The sequence below is a fragment of the Narcine bancroftii genome, chromosome 3 (genome assembly GCF_036971445.1).
Source record: "Narcine bancroftii isolate sNarBan1 chromosome 3, sNarBan1.hap1, whole genome shotgun sequence".
Classification (NCBI taxonomy): Eukaryota; Metazoa; Chordata; class Chondrichthyes; order Torpediniformes; family Narcinidae; genus Narcine; species Narcine bancroftii.
Genome location: NC_091471.1, coordinates 241652574 through 241670788, shown reverse-complemented (window position 1 = coordinate 241670788; position 18215 = coordinate 241652574). Strand labels below are relative to the sequence as shown.

Below are 18215 nucleotides of genomic sequence, written 5' to 3'. Positions count from 1 at the left end.
CTACAGAGGATGTATTGAGAGCATCCTGTGCAAATGGAAGCTGTGCCTCCTCGGACCACTAGATCCTGCAGGTGATAGTGAACTCAGCGGAAAAGATCATTGGGGGCTCTCTTCCTACTCTGAAGGATACAAGTCCTAATATTTTTTTACTTTAATATGTTTAACTTATATTAATGTAAATATGCACTTGGTCCTGGAGAAGACGCTATCTTGTCTTTACTGTGTGATAAATAAAGGTGGCTGGACATTGTGTCACCTTGCTGTTACAAAGCCAGCTTGGAAAGTAGGCTTTAAAGAGGATGTGTCTGCAAAGGGATATAAGCAGATTGTGTGAGTTGGTGCGAGAATATGGCAGGGGGACTATCAAGCAGGAAAATGTGCGATTGTTCTCTTCCAATAGAAAAATTAGCTCTTTAGAATGGTGTTAAATTCATGAATGTTGGTATGCAAAGTTATCTTTGAATAGCTTTTACTCAGAAGACTATTTCGCCCACCATGACTGTGTAGACACACTAACAAGAAACTTTAATTCCACCCACCAGCCATGTGCCTGTGGACAAGGGATATCAGATGGAATGGTAAAATTGAAACTGAGCAAAAAGTACTATAAAATCATCATTTAAAATATCTGAAGAAAAGCAATTTGAATGTCTGAGAATAAATGTGATGTCTCAGTTTTGGTGCTCATCCTAAACTATGCTTATTTTTGTTGAGGCTGCAAATTCTGGAACCTCTTTTTGTCTAGTTTTTTTTTGAGGCCCAGGCAAATGGTATGGGAAAAAAAACAATTGTCCTTAAACATTCCTTGAGCCTTGGGTTCCTTTAGGTCTAGTATCTTAGGATATGGCAGTAATTGACAGAGTAATTGTCAGTGATGGAAGTCGAGATCTATTCTGAATTGACTTTTTATGAATTTTCAGACATCGTAAATTATCCAAAGTTCTCATGTACTAATATTGACTTGTCATTTAAATGTTCTTGCTTTATCTTTTATTGTAGGCTATGGAACTGGTGATTCTTGGAACACTGGAGCCACCAATTCACAAGGTAAGATTGGTATTTCTTAGTTCAAGGTCTTAAAATCAGTGGTCATGCACTCTTACTGTTACGAAAAAACATGGATAATTTTTTACTTCCATTTGACTCCTGGATATAGGTTGTGTTGTAACTCAAGTTGTTGATTCTTAACCATGTAAATACCTCATCTCCTTGTTTGATGTTTTGCACATGGGGAGTCATTCCAAAATAGCATAGATGATTGTGATTTAATGTATGAACAACGCAATTATTGTTGAGAAGAGTACGAGAGTTTAAAGCCCCTTTTACAGAGCTTCAAAACCAGCTTTTACCCGCCTTTCGAACACTGTGCGAAAGAATCGCAAGGTGGATTGGTGGGGGGGTCTAGTCTTACCTGTCTTCGATCCTCCGAGGTAGGCAGTCTCAGCGGTAGCACGTATTTGACACAGAGCTGGCTTTTTTGGTTCTGTGTGAACATGCAAGCTAACTTCCTAAGATGGGTCAAGTCTACAAAAATACAGTGGCTTTGGAGTATAAAAGGTGCTGAAGAAATCTCACTTTGCTTCTGTTGTTCACAGCAATTTTACTGGATAGACCAAGGAATAGGGTCAAAATGTATTGAATATATTAATCTTGAGTTTATTGTAACCAAATTTGTATTTGATGCAGCACTTAAGTGAATAGGCAAGAAGTGAGCAGATGGAGTATCATGAGAATTGGATTTTTGTTTAAACTGAAATACTGTAAAATAGTAAGAAATTATGGTCTCCTGCAGGACATGTATTTGAATGATAGTGATATAAAGTTGCAACAAAAAGTTAGGAAGATACAGGTGTCCTTTCTTTCACGGGAATTTAATCATAGTAAAGAAATATAAGGTTTTGGTGAATGAGAAACCCCTTCCACACTTGCATGCCACTAAATGTCCCGGGATAGGAATGGGGGTTTGGCTTTTCACACTTGACCACTCCTAACTGGTACACTGAATGCATTCACACTTGCAAGGAGCCATCCCCACTGTTCTACTTTCTACCAGTGACTTAATCACACATGGAATAATGATGGACCTGCCGTAAATCCTGATTAATGTATTATAATCTTATATTTGAACAAAATTATTGATGCCTAATTATAACATAATTAAGCTTTATGTACAGTACATTATGAGCTCTTCAGCCCCTGTTGTTGTTCTGTCAACCTATATAAACCTTTATAGGGGACCGTGGAAAAGTGCTAGCAATAAATAGCAATATCCCTAACCTGCAGTGTGTGAAAGTTGGTAGCGCTATAGCACACAATTTATAAATACTGTGGGGGAGGAAAGGTGATGGCGGATTTGCCCTCCCAGAATGCCTTGCGGCAGAGAAAGAGCTGTATGCTGGCTGCATGCACAGAGCATTCATGGAGGGGTTTCTCTACCACACAGTATTCTGGGAAATCAGGTCCTCCATTGCTTTTTCCCATGATCTTTATCAATTGTGCACTTTAGTGCTACCAACTTTCCCACGCTGTTTAAAAATTATTGCTCTTTATTTCCCCTCTCTCTCCCCCACTATGACTTTCCCATGGGAAAGTTTATACCTTCATTTTAATCTTCCCTCACATTCCTGCACTCACACAAAAACCTGGGTTATTTCAATCCCTCAATGCAATTACCCGTTTCAAACGCCAGCAGCTGCAGACGCCGGGGATTATACTAGGGGTCGAGGCCATCAATCCCTGGTGTGAGATGACATAATCTGATGCTGGCGTTGAGCTGACTTTGCTTTCACACTAGACATTTGAAAGGCCGATTGGTGATTAATTCCTAGGATCACTTGAAAGTGTGAAAGGGGCAAGAGAGAACAATGAAAGTTAACCAAATTGGTTTAAAGAATGGTAGATGTTGGGGGCAGTTGTTTGATTGAGGCTAATTAATAAACTGGGCTTGTATTCACGAGTTTTGGAAAATTGAAAAGAGAAGAGTAGTGTTGGAGGTTAAAGCATTAGGGGCATTTAAAAGACTTTCAGCTAGGCACGTGGATGAAAGAAAAATAGAGGGTTATGAGGTAAAAGCGATTTAGTACTTTTTTGGTAGGCAGTCTCTTCAATCTGAGGCGCCTGCAAGCTCACACCAAGACACAAGAGAAACTTGTCCGTGAACTACTCTTTGCAGACGATGCCGCTTTAGTTGCCCATTCAGAGCCAGCTCTTCAGCGCTTGACGTCCTGCTTTGCGGAAACTGCCAAAATGTTTGGCCTGGAAGTCAGCCTGAAGAAAACTGAGGTCCTCCATCAGCCAGCTCCCCACCATGATTACCAGCCCCCCCACATCTCCATCGGGCACACAAAACTCAAAACGGTCAACCAGTTTACCTATCTCGGCTGCACCATTTCATCAGATGCAAGGATCGACAATGAGATAGACAACAGACTCGCCAAGGCAAATAGCGCCTTTGGAAGACTACACAAAAGAGTCTGGAAAAACAACCAACTGAAAAACCTCACAAAGATAAGCGTATACAGAGCCGTTGTCATACCCACACTCCTGCAGAAAAGGTACAAGGACTGCCTAAAGAAATCTCTTGGTGCCTGCCACATTGACCACCGCCAGTGGGCTGATATCGCCTCAAACCGTGCATCTTGGCGCCTCACAGTTTGGCGGGCAGCAACCTCCTTTGAAGAAGACCGCAGAGCCTACCTCACTGACAAAAGGCAAAGGAGGAAAAACCCAACACCCAACCCCAACCCACCAATTTTCCCCTGCAACCGCTGCAATCGTGTCTGCCTGTCCCGCATCGGACTTGTCAGCCACAAACGAGCCTGCAGCTGACGTGGACTTTTTACCCCCTCCATAAATCTTCGTCCGCGAAGCCAAGCCAAAGCCAAAGAAATATAGGTCAGCATAACATCAAGGGCCAAATGGCATATATCATGCTGTAGTGTTCTCTGTTCTATCGGACCTTACTGAAAAGAATAAAACTTTGAGCTATGTCAGAATAGATTTGGGAATGATGTCCTTGATTGTGGTGTTGGAATGAATTCCTTTACATGTATGCCCTGCTATCAGAAAGTAGAAGCTCCCAATGAAACCTTTTGTAAGCTGAAATGGTGTAAAGCGAAGAAGTAATTACCATTAATTTATAATGGAAAATTTTTTGAGCGTTCCCAGACCCACTGTCCCACGCTCTTCCAACAGCCTGCTATCAGTCCTTACATTGATTCCACTGCCCTGTGCTCTCCCAACAACCCGCTGAACGCTCTTTTCGCTTTTTGCCTTTTTTCATAAAAACGAAAATCCTCTTTGGATTTCTTTCGGTTAGTGAAAAAGGGTACTAATGTAGTCTTTTGCAAAATTGAAATGGCATAAAATGAACTTTTGAAAAGCAGGAGATACCTGTAATTGGAAATTTATTCTGAATTCTGTGCCAATTGGAGTTGTGAATGCTTATTTGTTGAACATTTTTAACACAGAAAATGATAATCCTTTAAAGGATGTGGGTGCAAAGTCCTGCTGATGTTCTTGTGTTTTTGTTTTTTTTTCTTCTCTTTATTTTTTTTTGGGCCCCACTCGGGAGCGGCCGGTACCGGCAGGGTGTTTGGGTGGAGCCGAGGCGTCGGTGCGAGCTGATGTTCTTGTGTTGACCATGTTATTGCTTTAAATTTGTCATGTTCAGAGCAATCAAGCATTTTCCATTTTGATCTTTAAGTGCCATTAGAGGTTTAGTGTATGAACCATTAATATATTGTGATATTTAGTAAAAGTCAAGGTGATAGAATAATAGGTTAATTTTTTTGTGGAAATTATGGTTGTGCTTTAAGTTCAAACATGTGTACTGGAGAGAATTTTTAAATCTAAAGATTGTATATTTGACCTTAAAATTGTTTTTATCAATTTCAGAATATGATGGCTATGATTACAGTTACACCCAAGATACTATACCCAGTACTGCAACAAATTATGGCTACAATGCTGGCAACAAGTCTTGGGAACATCCCAGAAATACAGCTACTGACACCATCATTGCTAAGATTAACAAGCGTCTGGATATGCTTTCTCAATTAGAGACTGAAAATCAGGCGCAAGACGCTTACCAGGACAACAGGTATTTGCCGGAGTGAACAGGAAGAGAAATGTGATGTATAAATTCCATTTAAAGGCATCGCACTTATACAAACGCATTTCTTTTTTTTTGTTTTTTGGAGTGTTACAGTGGCTTAAAGAAAACTGAAATGTTTAATGATAAACTTTTAAATGCTGGAAAAATAACATGTTTTCCTGACTAGAATATTTGTGTTTAAAATCCAATATTTGTCTATCGTTGCCTCTTCTATGCTAGATATAATTTCAATGTCGTGGGTTATGTGATGTGGAAGACTTGGAAGTTTCATTGATAGAAAAAAAGTACAGGATTACAATTTGATTTTTGGGATGATGGTGTTTGACTTGAATAAGATTTAGTTCATTACACTGGACAACAAATATTTTCAAAAAGTTTGCATCCTAAAAAAAAAATATGGGATAATAAGATAATTTCAGATTTGCTGTATCATGTAGGAGGTTGGAAAAACATTAAATTAACTTTTATTGAATTTAATATATTTAATTGCATAATGATGGTGACACATTGCGTTAGTTCAACCGACCGAAAAATGTTTGGCTGCTGACTTTCATTTGTACTCATCACCTCTCGTGTCAGGGTCCAACAATAATTGGCCAGCACTGATGGATTCCAGTTGCCCTGATAGCACTTTTCCATGGTCGCAATTCCTGATGAAACTTTTCACCATGTTCATCACTGACTGCACCGAGGGAAGACGTCCAAGAGGAAAAATGGAGAAAATGAAGTTTCAATGACATGTTGCACTTCATAGTGTTGTCTGCTTGAAATGTGTTAAAAATGACAGGAAATCACAAAAATAGGTTATATCTAAAAACGGTACATCATGATCAGCAGGCCCAGAATCCATAAAGTACAACCAAAAGTGTTCAGGAAGCAAAATCTTTGTTGTCCCGTGTTATTTGCGTGATCATTCCTTGAATATTTGTATGCAAGGTTTTTTTAATCAGTAGAATCAAAGTTTTACTGGTATTTTGATATTTAAAATCAATAATTTTAACCGATGGATTAGTATCTCAGATTTCGGTTCTGTGAGAATTGGTGACTCACTACCTGATTTAGTAACTCATTTCAATTTATTTTCAAAATGAATAACCAGATTGCTTTTGAATTTTATATCCCGTAAATTTTCATGACCAAAGTTGCTACTTACCTTGATAATTGGTTGACCATCAACTGTGTTTAGAATTTATTGAAATGCAAGGCAAAGACTTGTAATATCTAAGCATCATAAGCTGAAATGAAAGACGCATAGTCTCTGTAAAGTCTGTGTTTCAAAATTCAGAAGGTAGTTGGAGAAATAAGTTAAAGAAATCAGAAAATTTGTTTTTAAATACCAATAGTTTTCTTAGGCAAGTATGTTGAGAGTAAAGAAACCCAGGCAATTAGGTTAAGTTATGAGGTAAATGTGTCACATCTAATAGAAAATCCCAGTGGGCAAAATCTGCTTCAGTTCATATATGAAAAGCTTTCTGTGTTTATTTTTGGTATTCTTGCCAGTAATCTTTCATGCATCTCAGCCAAATGCTTCAATTTAATTTTTTTTTGGGGGGGGGTGGAATTGGACCTTTGCCATGGGAAAACTGGTTTGTTTCATGGTGTGTTTAAGAACTTATAGAACTACTATCTTGCTGAGTTGCCAAATCTCAATTTGTGGAGATGCAACCCCTTGAACGCAATATTTTATATACCATAGATAATAGAGATAAAGTGATAGTTTCCCTAGATTTTAGTATACATCTGGCTCCTTATTTATTGTGAATTTGACTGAAATTTGAAATGAGAAACTTGTGCCATTGGCAGGCATCTAAATGGTTACAATAATAGTGGATTTTGTACTTTGTATCGTTTCAATCCCATCCTGTCAGATCAGTTACTGTTGCAAAATCTAGCCTTGCTTATTCTCTGAGCACCATTTACGTCCATTGTTTTGGATCCGTTATATCGCATTCAATTTAGAAGCTGGTGCTGTATTTAAAGTAAGGAAATTAATCGCACTTTCAGCACCCTTTTGAAGCTGGATTTGAATTTGTTTCAGATTGGCAATGTAAATGGGGCTTTGGTAGGGCATCTGAAGTAATACAGTATTTGTACGTGGTGGCATAGTATTTGTAGCATGGTGGAAAAATCCCCTTCGTTTCTGCTGACTTCAAGGACGAGATCTGGTTTTGAAAGGTATTGCCCAATGATGTAAGAATATTGAAGCCAAAATTCTATTTTGTCATTTTAAGGTTGCCATTGAGTTCATAGCTTCTGTAATGCCTCTTTTCCTCATAATCCCCCTCACCATCCCCATCTCCCTTGCCATTGCCTCCCTATGGCATACAACTTTAAAATGGCTGAAATCCAAAGAATGGTGGATTTTTCCATTCTGCTGTTAACTGTATTGCAACGTGCTAATAAATAGCAGTGGATATACACCTGACTGCACTGCCAAAACAAAACTAGAACTGGCACCAAAACCAGGAATTTTGTAGTTTATTTCTCAGTTAAACTTTTCAGAGTCCCATTTGCTCTAGTTTAGTCATTGCAATAGAAGTGTTTGTTAAAGGCTGGCCATTTCAGCCGCTGCTTATTATTGCAAATCACATTTGTTCTGTGACGAGCTGAAACTGTTGTTTAGTTTTTAGTCTGCTGTCACAACTTTGCAGACTTGTACCGTCATGCTTTCGCGCTACTGACCAGATTCCTTGCTTACTGTGCGACTCTTTCAGGTTTACACCTTACGAGTCCTACGACTCCGGGTCTTCACTGAATGACCGTGATCTGTACAGATCTGGCTACGGTTACAGTGAATATGGGCCTGATTATAACGATTCCTATGGAGGTCGCTATGACCACTACGACAGCTCCTACGGGACCCGCAAAGATCAGTACCAGAACAGAGCACGTGACCCATATGGCCCTACTAACCAGTGGGGCCAGAACTGGTCTAGAGACCGGCCTCCATATAACAGACCCAATCGGAACGACCCCTACATGTCACCTGCAAGTTCCGGGCGAATGTCTGCACGCTGGAATGAGCTGTCGATGGGAGGCAGGGGCCACAACGCCGCCACCGCCTCCTCCACCAGGAACCTCCCTTCGCTCTTCTCCCCAAACATTCTCCCCATGGACATATTCAGAGTTCAGGGATCGGGAAGATCGTTAGGAGCTGGCAGACTACGAAGGAGAGACAGGATTCGAATCAGAGGCGTAAGTACCTTTTTTTAAATACCTTTTATTTTAAGCAGTAATGAATAGGAAAATTAGGGGTTAAGAAACTAATTGTTTTCTTATAGCAGGCAAGTGTTTTTTTTTGTTTAGGGCAGGATTTTTTTTTATGTTGAAGTGAGCCATTGTGAAATGCTTTACCTATAAGTGCAGCATTAAGGGTACTTTAGCTGTCTTTAATTCCTTTGTTGAAAGGCAGAAATCTTGAGAGTACACAAATCACTGCATAGTTATGAATGTTTGGAGAATCAATAAGCAATACTAATTTACACAACCTGAATTTAAAAGAATTCAGCAGGTCTCTTGTTTAAAACCAGGTTTAGAGCACAAAGTTACTCTAAACTTAAATGACAATTTGCAAAACAGATTTCCTAGTTTTGTCTTCAATGCAACAAAGAGCATTTCCTTCGTGTATTCAGAATATAAATATCAGAATCACATTGTTTATTTCACCCTGAAAAGTTTAAATTTTTGCTTGTAATGTTTACACAGAATAGTTACATAAAATAGTGTTGTAAAATCTGTTTCTGATCTTTTAATTTTCACTTGTAGCATAGAGGCAGCAAGCACATTCAATTGTCATATCAAATAATTAAATAGAGTACAGTTGATTTTGTGTCCTTGAAAAGGACTGTAGAAAGTATTTTTTATCCTAGTGTAGTGTTCTGTAATTCCCTGAGTGAACAGGAGTATGTGTAATGTCAGTTGAAACCGTAAAGGCATCATTCCTTATGAAATAGGAAATTGTACAAATGTATTGTTATTTGCAAAATTAATGAGAGTTTGTAACCATTGCACTGCAATGATTCTGTTAGTGGTTTAGGAGGCTGAATATTTTCTGGTCAGGTTTCAAGTTTGAGATTGATTAGAAATGTGATCAGCTTCCTTTATGAACCTGGTGATGATCTTATAAATGATCGAGTTCCTTTTTGAGGTGCACAGCAATGGCATCAGGGTAAACTCTTCTATTTGATAGTGATTTGCTTTCTTATGAAAAGATCTCGTTAGGCTTGATGTGTTGTTGATCCATCTTGTACCTTTCAGTTTTCTCTCAATGCATGTCCAATGCCCTCAATCTCATTTATTGATGTGCCCTTATCCAATTTTTTCAATTCCAGTGTTTATTTTGATCCAACTTCCATAGCAGAAATAAGTTCCTATCCGTGCTAGTGATTTGTTAAAATAAATCCTGCATTTTCAAATGTTAATTTGTTCAGTGTTTAATCTTGTACGCAAACAGAAATAGATTACCAGGATAAAATTTGTCTCAGCCTTTCATGGTTTTAAATACTTATTGAGATTTGAATGACCATCTTCTTTCTCATGCCAATCCTTGAGGTTTGGGATCAGCATTGTAACTGGTTTTTGTATTTCCATCAACTGTCAAAAAATAGGAGATCAAAATTGAACATAAAACTCCAGTTAGAGTATTATTTGTCTAACACTGGATTGTTATCTTTTTAAGTTTAGAAATTGTTCCTGTGTGGCTGTGCATGCTAGTTTTGTGATTTTAAGTTTAGAAAACTCCAATTTATAGTTACATTTGTCCACTGAAGTCCAGGGATCTTGGTTCAAGCAACAATGTCTCATATTTTTATATTGTTTCTAACCCTCTTTAATTTCCTTTCTATCAAATCTCTTGTTAATTCACATCTTTCTTATTGTCATCAACTGTTTTAAGTTTGGAATCATTTAAATCTGGCTGTAACATAGTTCCTGATTGACCAAAAAACATTATAAATTATCCCAACATGTATAGAATATCTTGGTACTCTATGGGATTGAGTTTCTTTGTCATGCAAATCAAATCAGGAATTTGATTGGGAGTAAAATGAAAATGAGTCGTATCCAACTACTGGGAATGCAGACCAGATTCCAAGCACCAAAAATGGAGTGAATCAGGACTTGCTGTTTTCCCATGCATTGGTATTGATAAAGAATGCAAGATGTATGGCAGCGATAAAGCAATTCATCCAAAATTGGGTAAAGTGTTGAGCCAAGCTTTTATATCACAAAATATACGCAAACCTAATATGGTTGGGCTCTGATCTGAAAACTGCGACCATTTTCTGTTTTACATGTGTAATTATTCAGTTACTGTGAGATCTCTCTCAAAATTTGTGGAAAACCCAAGTTACATGATGTGAATGGCCCTAAATAAAATATGCTCAATTGACGGTCAGACTCCTTGTTTGCACCCTCTTAAATATGGATAAAAGAAAATGTAGAAAATAATCTGACAGTCCTAATAAAAGGAAAACAATTAATTTATAAGAAAAACATGAAGTTATTAAACGACATGAAGACAGTGCCAGCATGGTGGAAATTGGACAAGATCTGAGCTACAATGAATCAATGGTACACGCAACTTTAAGTAAGAAGCACAAATATATTAAAGAACAAGATAGTTGCATCAGTTTCTCTAAGCATACAAATTACTCAGAACAGAAGTCCGTTAATGATTGAAATGAACGAATACTTCATCTTTGAAGATTGTAACCAAAAGCGAATACCACTTTGTAGAAAAACATTCAAATCAAAGCTTTAAACATCTTTTCAATGCTTAAAGAAAATGAATTTCAAGGGGATATGGAAACTTCTGCTGCAAATTTAGGTCGGTTTGACCACTTTAAGCATCAAACAGGATTGCGCAACGTAAGAATTGCAGGGGAAGCTGTTAGCGCTGATTTTTAAAAAATGCTGCAAAATTTCCAGACATTTTTCAAAAAGGATTTGAACTTGTTGAAGCTGCCAGGGATTTTTATCTAAATGTTGATCCTAACATGGAAAGAAGCATGGAATTCCACAGCAGTTTAGAAAAAGGCATGGCTAGCTATAGGAAATTGCATATTGAGGGGAAAAAAATCAATCTCTGTGGTCAACTTTGGACTAATATTTTTCTAAGAAGCAATTTAGTTATGATGATAATTATGAAATAAATGAAAAATATAAATTATTTTTATTTAAGAGTTTTGGCATTGTATGCAGCTAAAAGTTATTTTAAAAACATTTTTATACGTCTTGATGGACGATCTGAAAGGACAGGGATTCATTGTAATTATTCCCATTGATTCGGTTAATCACAGCGTGAATTCAACTTGCGCGAGTAAAAGTTGGGACAAATTAATCGTGTAAAGTGGGGTTTGCCTGTTCAAGTATAGACATGAAGTACAGTACCTCTCATCCATGATGAGTTTAAATGATGGAACTAGCTTGAATTGAGTACTATTATTTCTAAAACAGACAGACTCCAAGGTGATCTGAAGACAAACCATTTGTCAGTCTAAATGAATACATTTCTATCTGTCTCATGGTGATAACATACAAGGACAAACCTTTAGGTTCCTATACGTATGAATGGCATCAGATTTATGCCACCTTGAGCCTGTTCTGCCACTTACTAAGATTGTCATCTCAAATTTGCATTTCCACCTCTAGTAGTTTCATCCTATTGTAGGAAATCTGTCAATTTCTGGCTTAAAAGACATTCTTCGCTGCGGACAAAGGGTCCGAAAAATTGGACTCTCTGACGGTATAAATTTCACCTTATGTCTTCAGTTGATGACATGGTATTTTTAAACACTAACCTCTAATTTCATGTTTTCTCAAAAGATGATTCTCTCAACATGCACCCTTTCAAAGCACTCAGCATCTAGTAAGTTTTGATCAGATCCCTCTCCAATTCCAACTATCTGTCTCATAAAGCTTCACTGAAGTTGCTTTTTCCTTAAATTAAAGCATTGATTCTGAAAACAGTACTTCAGATATGTTTAACCAAATGTCCTATATAACCTCACCACTTTTATTCAATTACCTGGATTATTAGCTGCACCTACAAATCAGGCTTTTTCAATTCATGTACTAGAGTACCCAGATTCCTGTACATTTCATTGTACAGTGGTTTTGGGTCATGCGAGTATTTGATCCATAAAGTAAATTTTCCAGCAAGTTGGAAATGAACATTTCCCCCAAAATCATAGTGTGAAACTTTCAGCTTTGATAGTCCTTGAGGACTGATTTGCAAAAAATAGACTGGGGGGAACGTCAGTGTAGCTGATACAAGTTGTAACCAGCAAGTGAACTATGGCAAATATTTTATCTGAATCTAGTCTGGATGGAGTGCTGAAGTGGGAGGCGTTGATCTGCTAATCAGTGAGAAAACTGTAGGCAATTTTGTATGCCAATGAGAGGTGGCAGGGTTTGGAATGTTTGTTGCCGGAAGTGAGTTTGGCAAAGGCACTGGGCTTTGCTGTGCGTGATTTTTGCTTTGTTTAGAGTTTCGAGTACGATACAAGGAGTCCCCAGGTTACAAATGAGATCCGTTCCTACGTCTGTCTTCAAGTTGAATTTGTAGATGAACCGGAGCGGAACAGGTCCATACGGTTCTTATTTAGTATCAGTCAAATGTTTTTCAACCCACTATGAACTTTGGGGAAATAAATCCATATGTTCTGCAGTTGTTTTACAGAGTTATTTCAAAACCACGAAGCAAAAACTGAGAACTGCCTCAAATTTAAATGGCGTCTAAAACGTGTCATGACTTTAGTTTTTCAATCTGTGTTCGTATTCAATTTTGTCATTTCTTCTCATTTCTTTGGGGAATATCAGTGAATACTCAATCTATTCTGCAGTCTCTTGTCTTACTCCTGTTATTCTGTGGTCATCCCACTTATTGCTTCCACTTCAGTTTGATGCTTGTTTTGAATTAATATGTATGAATTAAAGTCTTGGTCATTAGCCGTGTTGAATTGTAGAAATTGTGCATTATGAAGAGTTCAATGTAAAAAATTATGTTTTGTCCCATGTCTAAATATAGGTAGTTTTCAAAGTAAGTGATAAGCCTATTCATTCATGCATTTCTGTCTAGTACTAGAGATTCTACATTCTTGGCTTGAAATGTAGCAGGTGGTCACAACAAAGATAGTTTGATTCTCTAGTTCAATGTATGATACCTCACTTTATCAAGTAAACCCACTTATTTCAATATAATTGAAATGCATTAGATTTTTAGGAAAATTGAATGTTTCTTCTATTCTAACTTTGATATCCTGTTCCCTAATTCCAGCATTTACAAAATAGAGTTTTTGCTGCAAGATTTTGTCCTACAGAGTCGTATTGTGGATATTTGATCTTTTAACTTGTGTCGATTACCTCCATATTTTGCGTCCCCTAACTTAGCAGGCTGTAACTGGATAATGGTGTAACCTACTATGTTTCTTGTCCAAGGGTGGGTGCTCAACAGATTTGTTCTGTAATGTGTGAAACTAGGAGAAAAAATTTTCATAGCATCTTTCAAAATGTATGACATCGCAAATGTAGGCTGGCTGATGCATAATATATGGATATAAGAGAGATACTTCACGGTAACTTTATTGATGCCTTAAGTTTATAAGGAGTTATATAATATCCTCTGCAGCATCCAAAACAGTGGTGCTGTAGACCCTTATTTAACCACAGAATTTGGTCTTGCTTTGGAGCAGTGGCTGTTGAACTTGGGCCTTGGAATATTTGTTTTATGGGTATTAGAAAAGCAAGTTATTGTCAACTTCATCTTCTGAAAACATGCTATTGGGGATCAGGCCTCTAGGCCAGAAACTGATTCAAAGAGGGTACCAATTTGTTGAGTTGGAAGTTTGTATTCACTTTGGAAGCCACAGAATTTAAAAACTGTTGGAAGATAGCTTGTATACAATGTACAAGCAAGAAGGGAGAGCTTTTTTGGCGTTATTTAAATACTTTTAAATAACAGGTGCCTAATTTGTTGGTATTGAACTGCCTTTGGTTTTTAACAGATGAAGAAAAGGGATGCAGGCTTTGGAAGGAAGAGGAAGTCATCTACGGGCAGTACAGATGAACCAGACAACAAGCAGGCAAAAACTGAAGATGGGTCTGATGCAGGTATGCTTGTATCCCACCTCAATCATTCTCAGAATTTACCAATATTCCGTCTGGGCACTGTTCAACCAGGTGGCATAAGCATCAACTTATCCCTGCTCCGTCATTCATTTCTATTGCCTCTAGATTCTTAAAATCATTGACCTTTCTATTTCACCACCAACCTGTTTGAATGCATGTAGCACTTATTTTTCCAAATTCCCTCTTGGGGATTCTTCCTACAGAATGGTGGTCAATAAATAATATTCTTAGCTTACTGAATTTGATTTGCCTGACGTTAGTACTTTGTTTTATCTTAAACTCCCTCCGATTCAGAAGTGACAGGCATGGGGTTTAAGAAATTACGTGGCTTAAATATTTGATCCTCAAAATTTTGGTTCAATTTGAAAAGACTGCCCATGTGTTAATGGTTTTGCAATACAATTGTGTCTTGTGTTTTATTTCCAGCAGAAGATGAAGGTTGTGAATCTGGTGATGGTGGCGTAAGTAATATTGAGATGCTATTGTAATTTTGTACTTCCTAAAACAGAACTTGTGGAGCATTGAACAGCAAGCACAATACAGGGCCTTTGGCCCCCAGTGTTGTACCGACCCATATAAACCTACTCCGCAGTTAATCTAACCCCTCCCTCACCCCCAACTTGTATGCATTTTTATCCTCAACCACTACCACTCTGTGTTTTTAAAAAGAACTGACCTCTGAGATCTCCCCTAACTTTCTTCCATTCACCTTAAACAGATTTTGGTATTGGCCATTGCCATCCTGGGAAACAGATGGTGGTTGTACACCTTCTCCATCCCCCTCAACATCCAAAATCCGAAGGAAGGAGGGAGACCCTCTTTATCAATTTTAGTTATTTTGTGTATGTTGGCTTTGCAACCTCGAGCTGATTTGCACTCTGTTCAATACAGAGGAATTTGGCCTGTACAATTGGGGCCAAATTGTTTGGCATGGATAACCTGGGTGTGTGGGCCTGTTTCTGTGCTGTACTACTATAACCTGTTGTTCCTCTGCCATCCTGTGGTGGAAGAGTGAAAAGCAACTTTTGAATATCCCCATATTAAATATCCAGTTGTATCAAAAATCTTGCTGAATACGACAGCCAACTAATAAAAAGCTTCAGTGACCTTTAATGCTAATTTTAAAAAAAGTGTTAATAATTTTGGCTTAATTAGTTTAACTTAAGAAATGAAAAAAATTACTGGACTTTGTTAAGGTATGAACCTTCATTTAGTGCTTGATGAAAGGATGACATTTATTCACTTAAATATTAAGAGGGATGTGAAACTCAGCCTGAAAGACTGGAGGGGGCAAAAATCATAATTAGATTTGAACAATAATTCAGTGTGTGTTGAATACTCCCAACATGTGGAGTTTGCACTATTAGTCCAGGAGAGCTCTTTTCCCCTTTGAGCTGGCGCAGACATGATGGGCCAATTAGCCATCTGTGCAATAAATTTCAAACGATTTTAATTATCAAAAAGTGGTAACTAGTACTTGGTTGTATTATGATGGCCTTGTGATCTGTAAAAGAGTAGCTTTCATTATAATTTCAGTGAATCCAGCTGAGGAAATTGCTGCAAACCTACTCCAGTTATGTCAAAAGAAATAGGATTCTATGGAAAAGTCTAGTGAATAATCCTGAAAGTTGTGTTCTTTAAAACCTGCGACCAGAGCAACCACCATAGGAGAGTTAAAAATGATTCTTGTGTTTTAATTTCAGACTGGCGATGGCAAAGAATCTGCCGACAAGAAACCAAAGCGCTGTAAGATCACTTTTTTTTCTTGACATTCCCTGCTTCTGATATTCTCTCTACAGCACACTGATGTTTTCTTCCTTGTGCCCTTTTGTCAGTGCTCCATCTGGGAAGATTGGTGCATAACTTGGGTTGCTTTTTCATTATAGTGCATGGTCTCAACTTGAGAATTTGTTGAACAAATGATCAAGAATGAGAACTTGTGATACGTGATGCATTTGCGTGTCTTTTTTCTACTGTTACTCATCCAGCTGCTGGTAGATTTTGCAAGTTGAGTTCCAATAAACACTGTCAATTGTTCTATTTTTTGTAGACTTGCTGTATAACTGGCAAGTCATTAAAATACGTGTTATTTTAAGAGTTTGAGTTTGATATGTGGTGGTGAAATGAAAAGTTGTAGTGTCTTGGAAGTATTTGATTGCATGAAAAGAAGTCTGAAATACATGGTTTTTATCATTGTTTAAGATATAAAAATTCCTGTGACACTTGAACGGCCGAAACAAAAAAAAAATCAGGTTAATTAAAAATTAAGAAGTGGGAGGAAAAATAATTTAAAAATTAAGTTTCAAAATATCTCAAGACATGAGGGATTTTGCTGAATAATCAGCTTATTAACATTAAGCAATCTAGTTTTTTTTTTTTAAAAGTACAACAATGAACCCCCTGGCATGGTTGAAATATTAATATCTCATTCTGGTCATTCACTTCTATTGTATTCAGTAATGGTTTTTTAGTTGGATAGTCTTGTGTCATAACTATTTACATTATGTGACATAATACATGTCTGAGACCAGAACTAGGGGACAGAGCCTCAAGGTGCAGGGGAGTAGATTTAGGATATAGATAAGATGGAACTGCTTTTCCCAGAGGGTAGTGAATCTGTGGAATTTGCTGCCCATTGAAGCAGAGGAGATGAGGTTGGATAGATTTCTACGTAATACGGGAATGAAAGAATATTGGGAGAAAGTAGGTAGGTGGCAAAGAGCCTATCATCAGATCAGCCACGATCTCATTGAATGGCAGAGTAGTCTCAGTGGGCGATGGCCAACTCCTGCCCCTATTTCTAACGTTCTTATATTGGCGGAAAGAGAAAGGGGACTGACTGAACCCTGTTACTGAAGTGCATTTTTTGGAATGCGGGTATCAAACTGCTTGTACTGTTGTAGTTGGGCTGATGATTTTTTTTCACCGACTTTTGCGATTCGTTTTCATAAGTTCCCACAATGCAAGAAAAGAAGAAGGCAAACAAACCAAAGAAAAATCGGGACCGTCTTGCAGAAAGGTAATTGCCAGTGATGTACAAACAAATCCCTCTAAAGATGTCGAGTCTGTGCAGTTTTTAATCTTTACAGGCCAATCTTTACATTGCAGGATTATGTATGCTTGTTCCGTTTGTAAGTTTCGTACCTTTGAAGATGAGGACATCACTTCCCACATGGATAGTAAATACCACAGTGAAACTTTCAAATTCATTGCATCCAAGCTGGACAAGCAGACTGCAGACTTTTTGCATGTATGTATCCTTCTAGTTCAGTTTCCCTTTTGCTTTCCATTGCCTTTACCCAGGTAGAATCAAATCAATTTTATTTAACCACAGGCCGTGTACTTAGCACACCGCTGGTACAATGCCATTGACCAGGACTGGCGCTGTCTGTCAGGAGTCTGTACGTTCTCCCCGTGTCTGTGTGGGTTTCCTCTGGGTGCTGCGGTTTCCTCCCTTGGTTCAAAACATATCGGGGTTGTAGGGTAATTGGGGGTCACGGGCTGTTACCATGCTGTAGGTCCACTTTTAAAAATATACTGGTAATTCTAAATTTAAAATTAATAAGTATATCTTTCATCAATAAGTGGTAACTGAATATTGGTCAATATTTAGAAAAGAACTAGCCATATTATTTTGCAAATGTTAAATTTTTTTACAATTTGAATTTATTTCAGGAATATATCTTGAACAAGATTCAAAAAACACAGAAGCGTCGGGAGCAAATTGGTGATAAAACAATTCTGAAGAAACAGATTATGCAGCAGCAAGATTTGCTTCAGGGTAGATTGGACTTTGTATATAAAATGTGTTATAACTAACATTAATGTGTGTCTGCAAATGGACAGCAAGTCCTATGGGTATGCATGTTGGTTTTGGGGGATTACTGCAATGTGTCCAATAGAATTTTCATACAGCAAGGCAGTCGGTCTATCTTTGGCTTCAGGCCTCTTCCCACAAACTGGCTGTACA

General features: G+C 37.9%; 1 protein-coding gene across 2 annotated transcripts in view; it reads left to right on the top strand.

The window, feature by feature from the left end:
- LOC138758415 (A-kinase anchor protein 8-like) overlaps positions 1-18215 on the top strand; it is a 38868-nt gene that overhangs the window by 11770 nt on the left and 8883 nt on the right. Inside the window, exons 2-10 of one of the 2 annotated variants that reach the window (XM_069927297.1) lie at positions 1000-1047; positions 4897-5101; positions 7831-8311; positions 14122-14227; positions 14675-14706; positions 15949-15991; positions 17198-17264; positions 17354-17495; positions 17921-18026. In XM_069927297.1, the coding sequence (XP_069783398.1) occupies positions 1000-1047; positions 4897-5101; positions 7831-8311; positions 14122-14227; positions 14675-14706; positions 15949-15991; positions 17198-17264; positions 17354-17495; positions 17921-18026 (1230 nt within the window). Of the gene's footprint in view, positions 1-999; positions 1048-4896; positions 5102-7830; positions 8312-14121; positions 14228-14671; positions 14707-15948; positions 15992-17197; positions 17265-17353; positions 17496-17920; positions 18027-18215 lie in introns of both variants that reach the window. The other variant, XM_069927296.1, reaches the window with a different exon arrangement.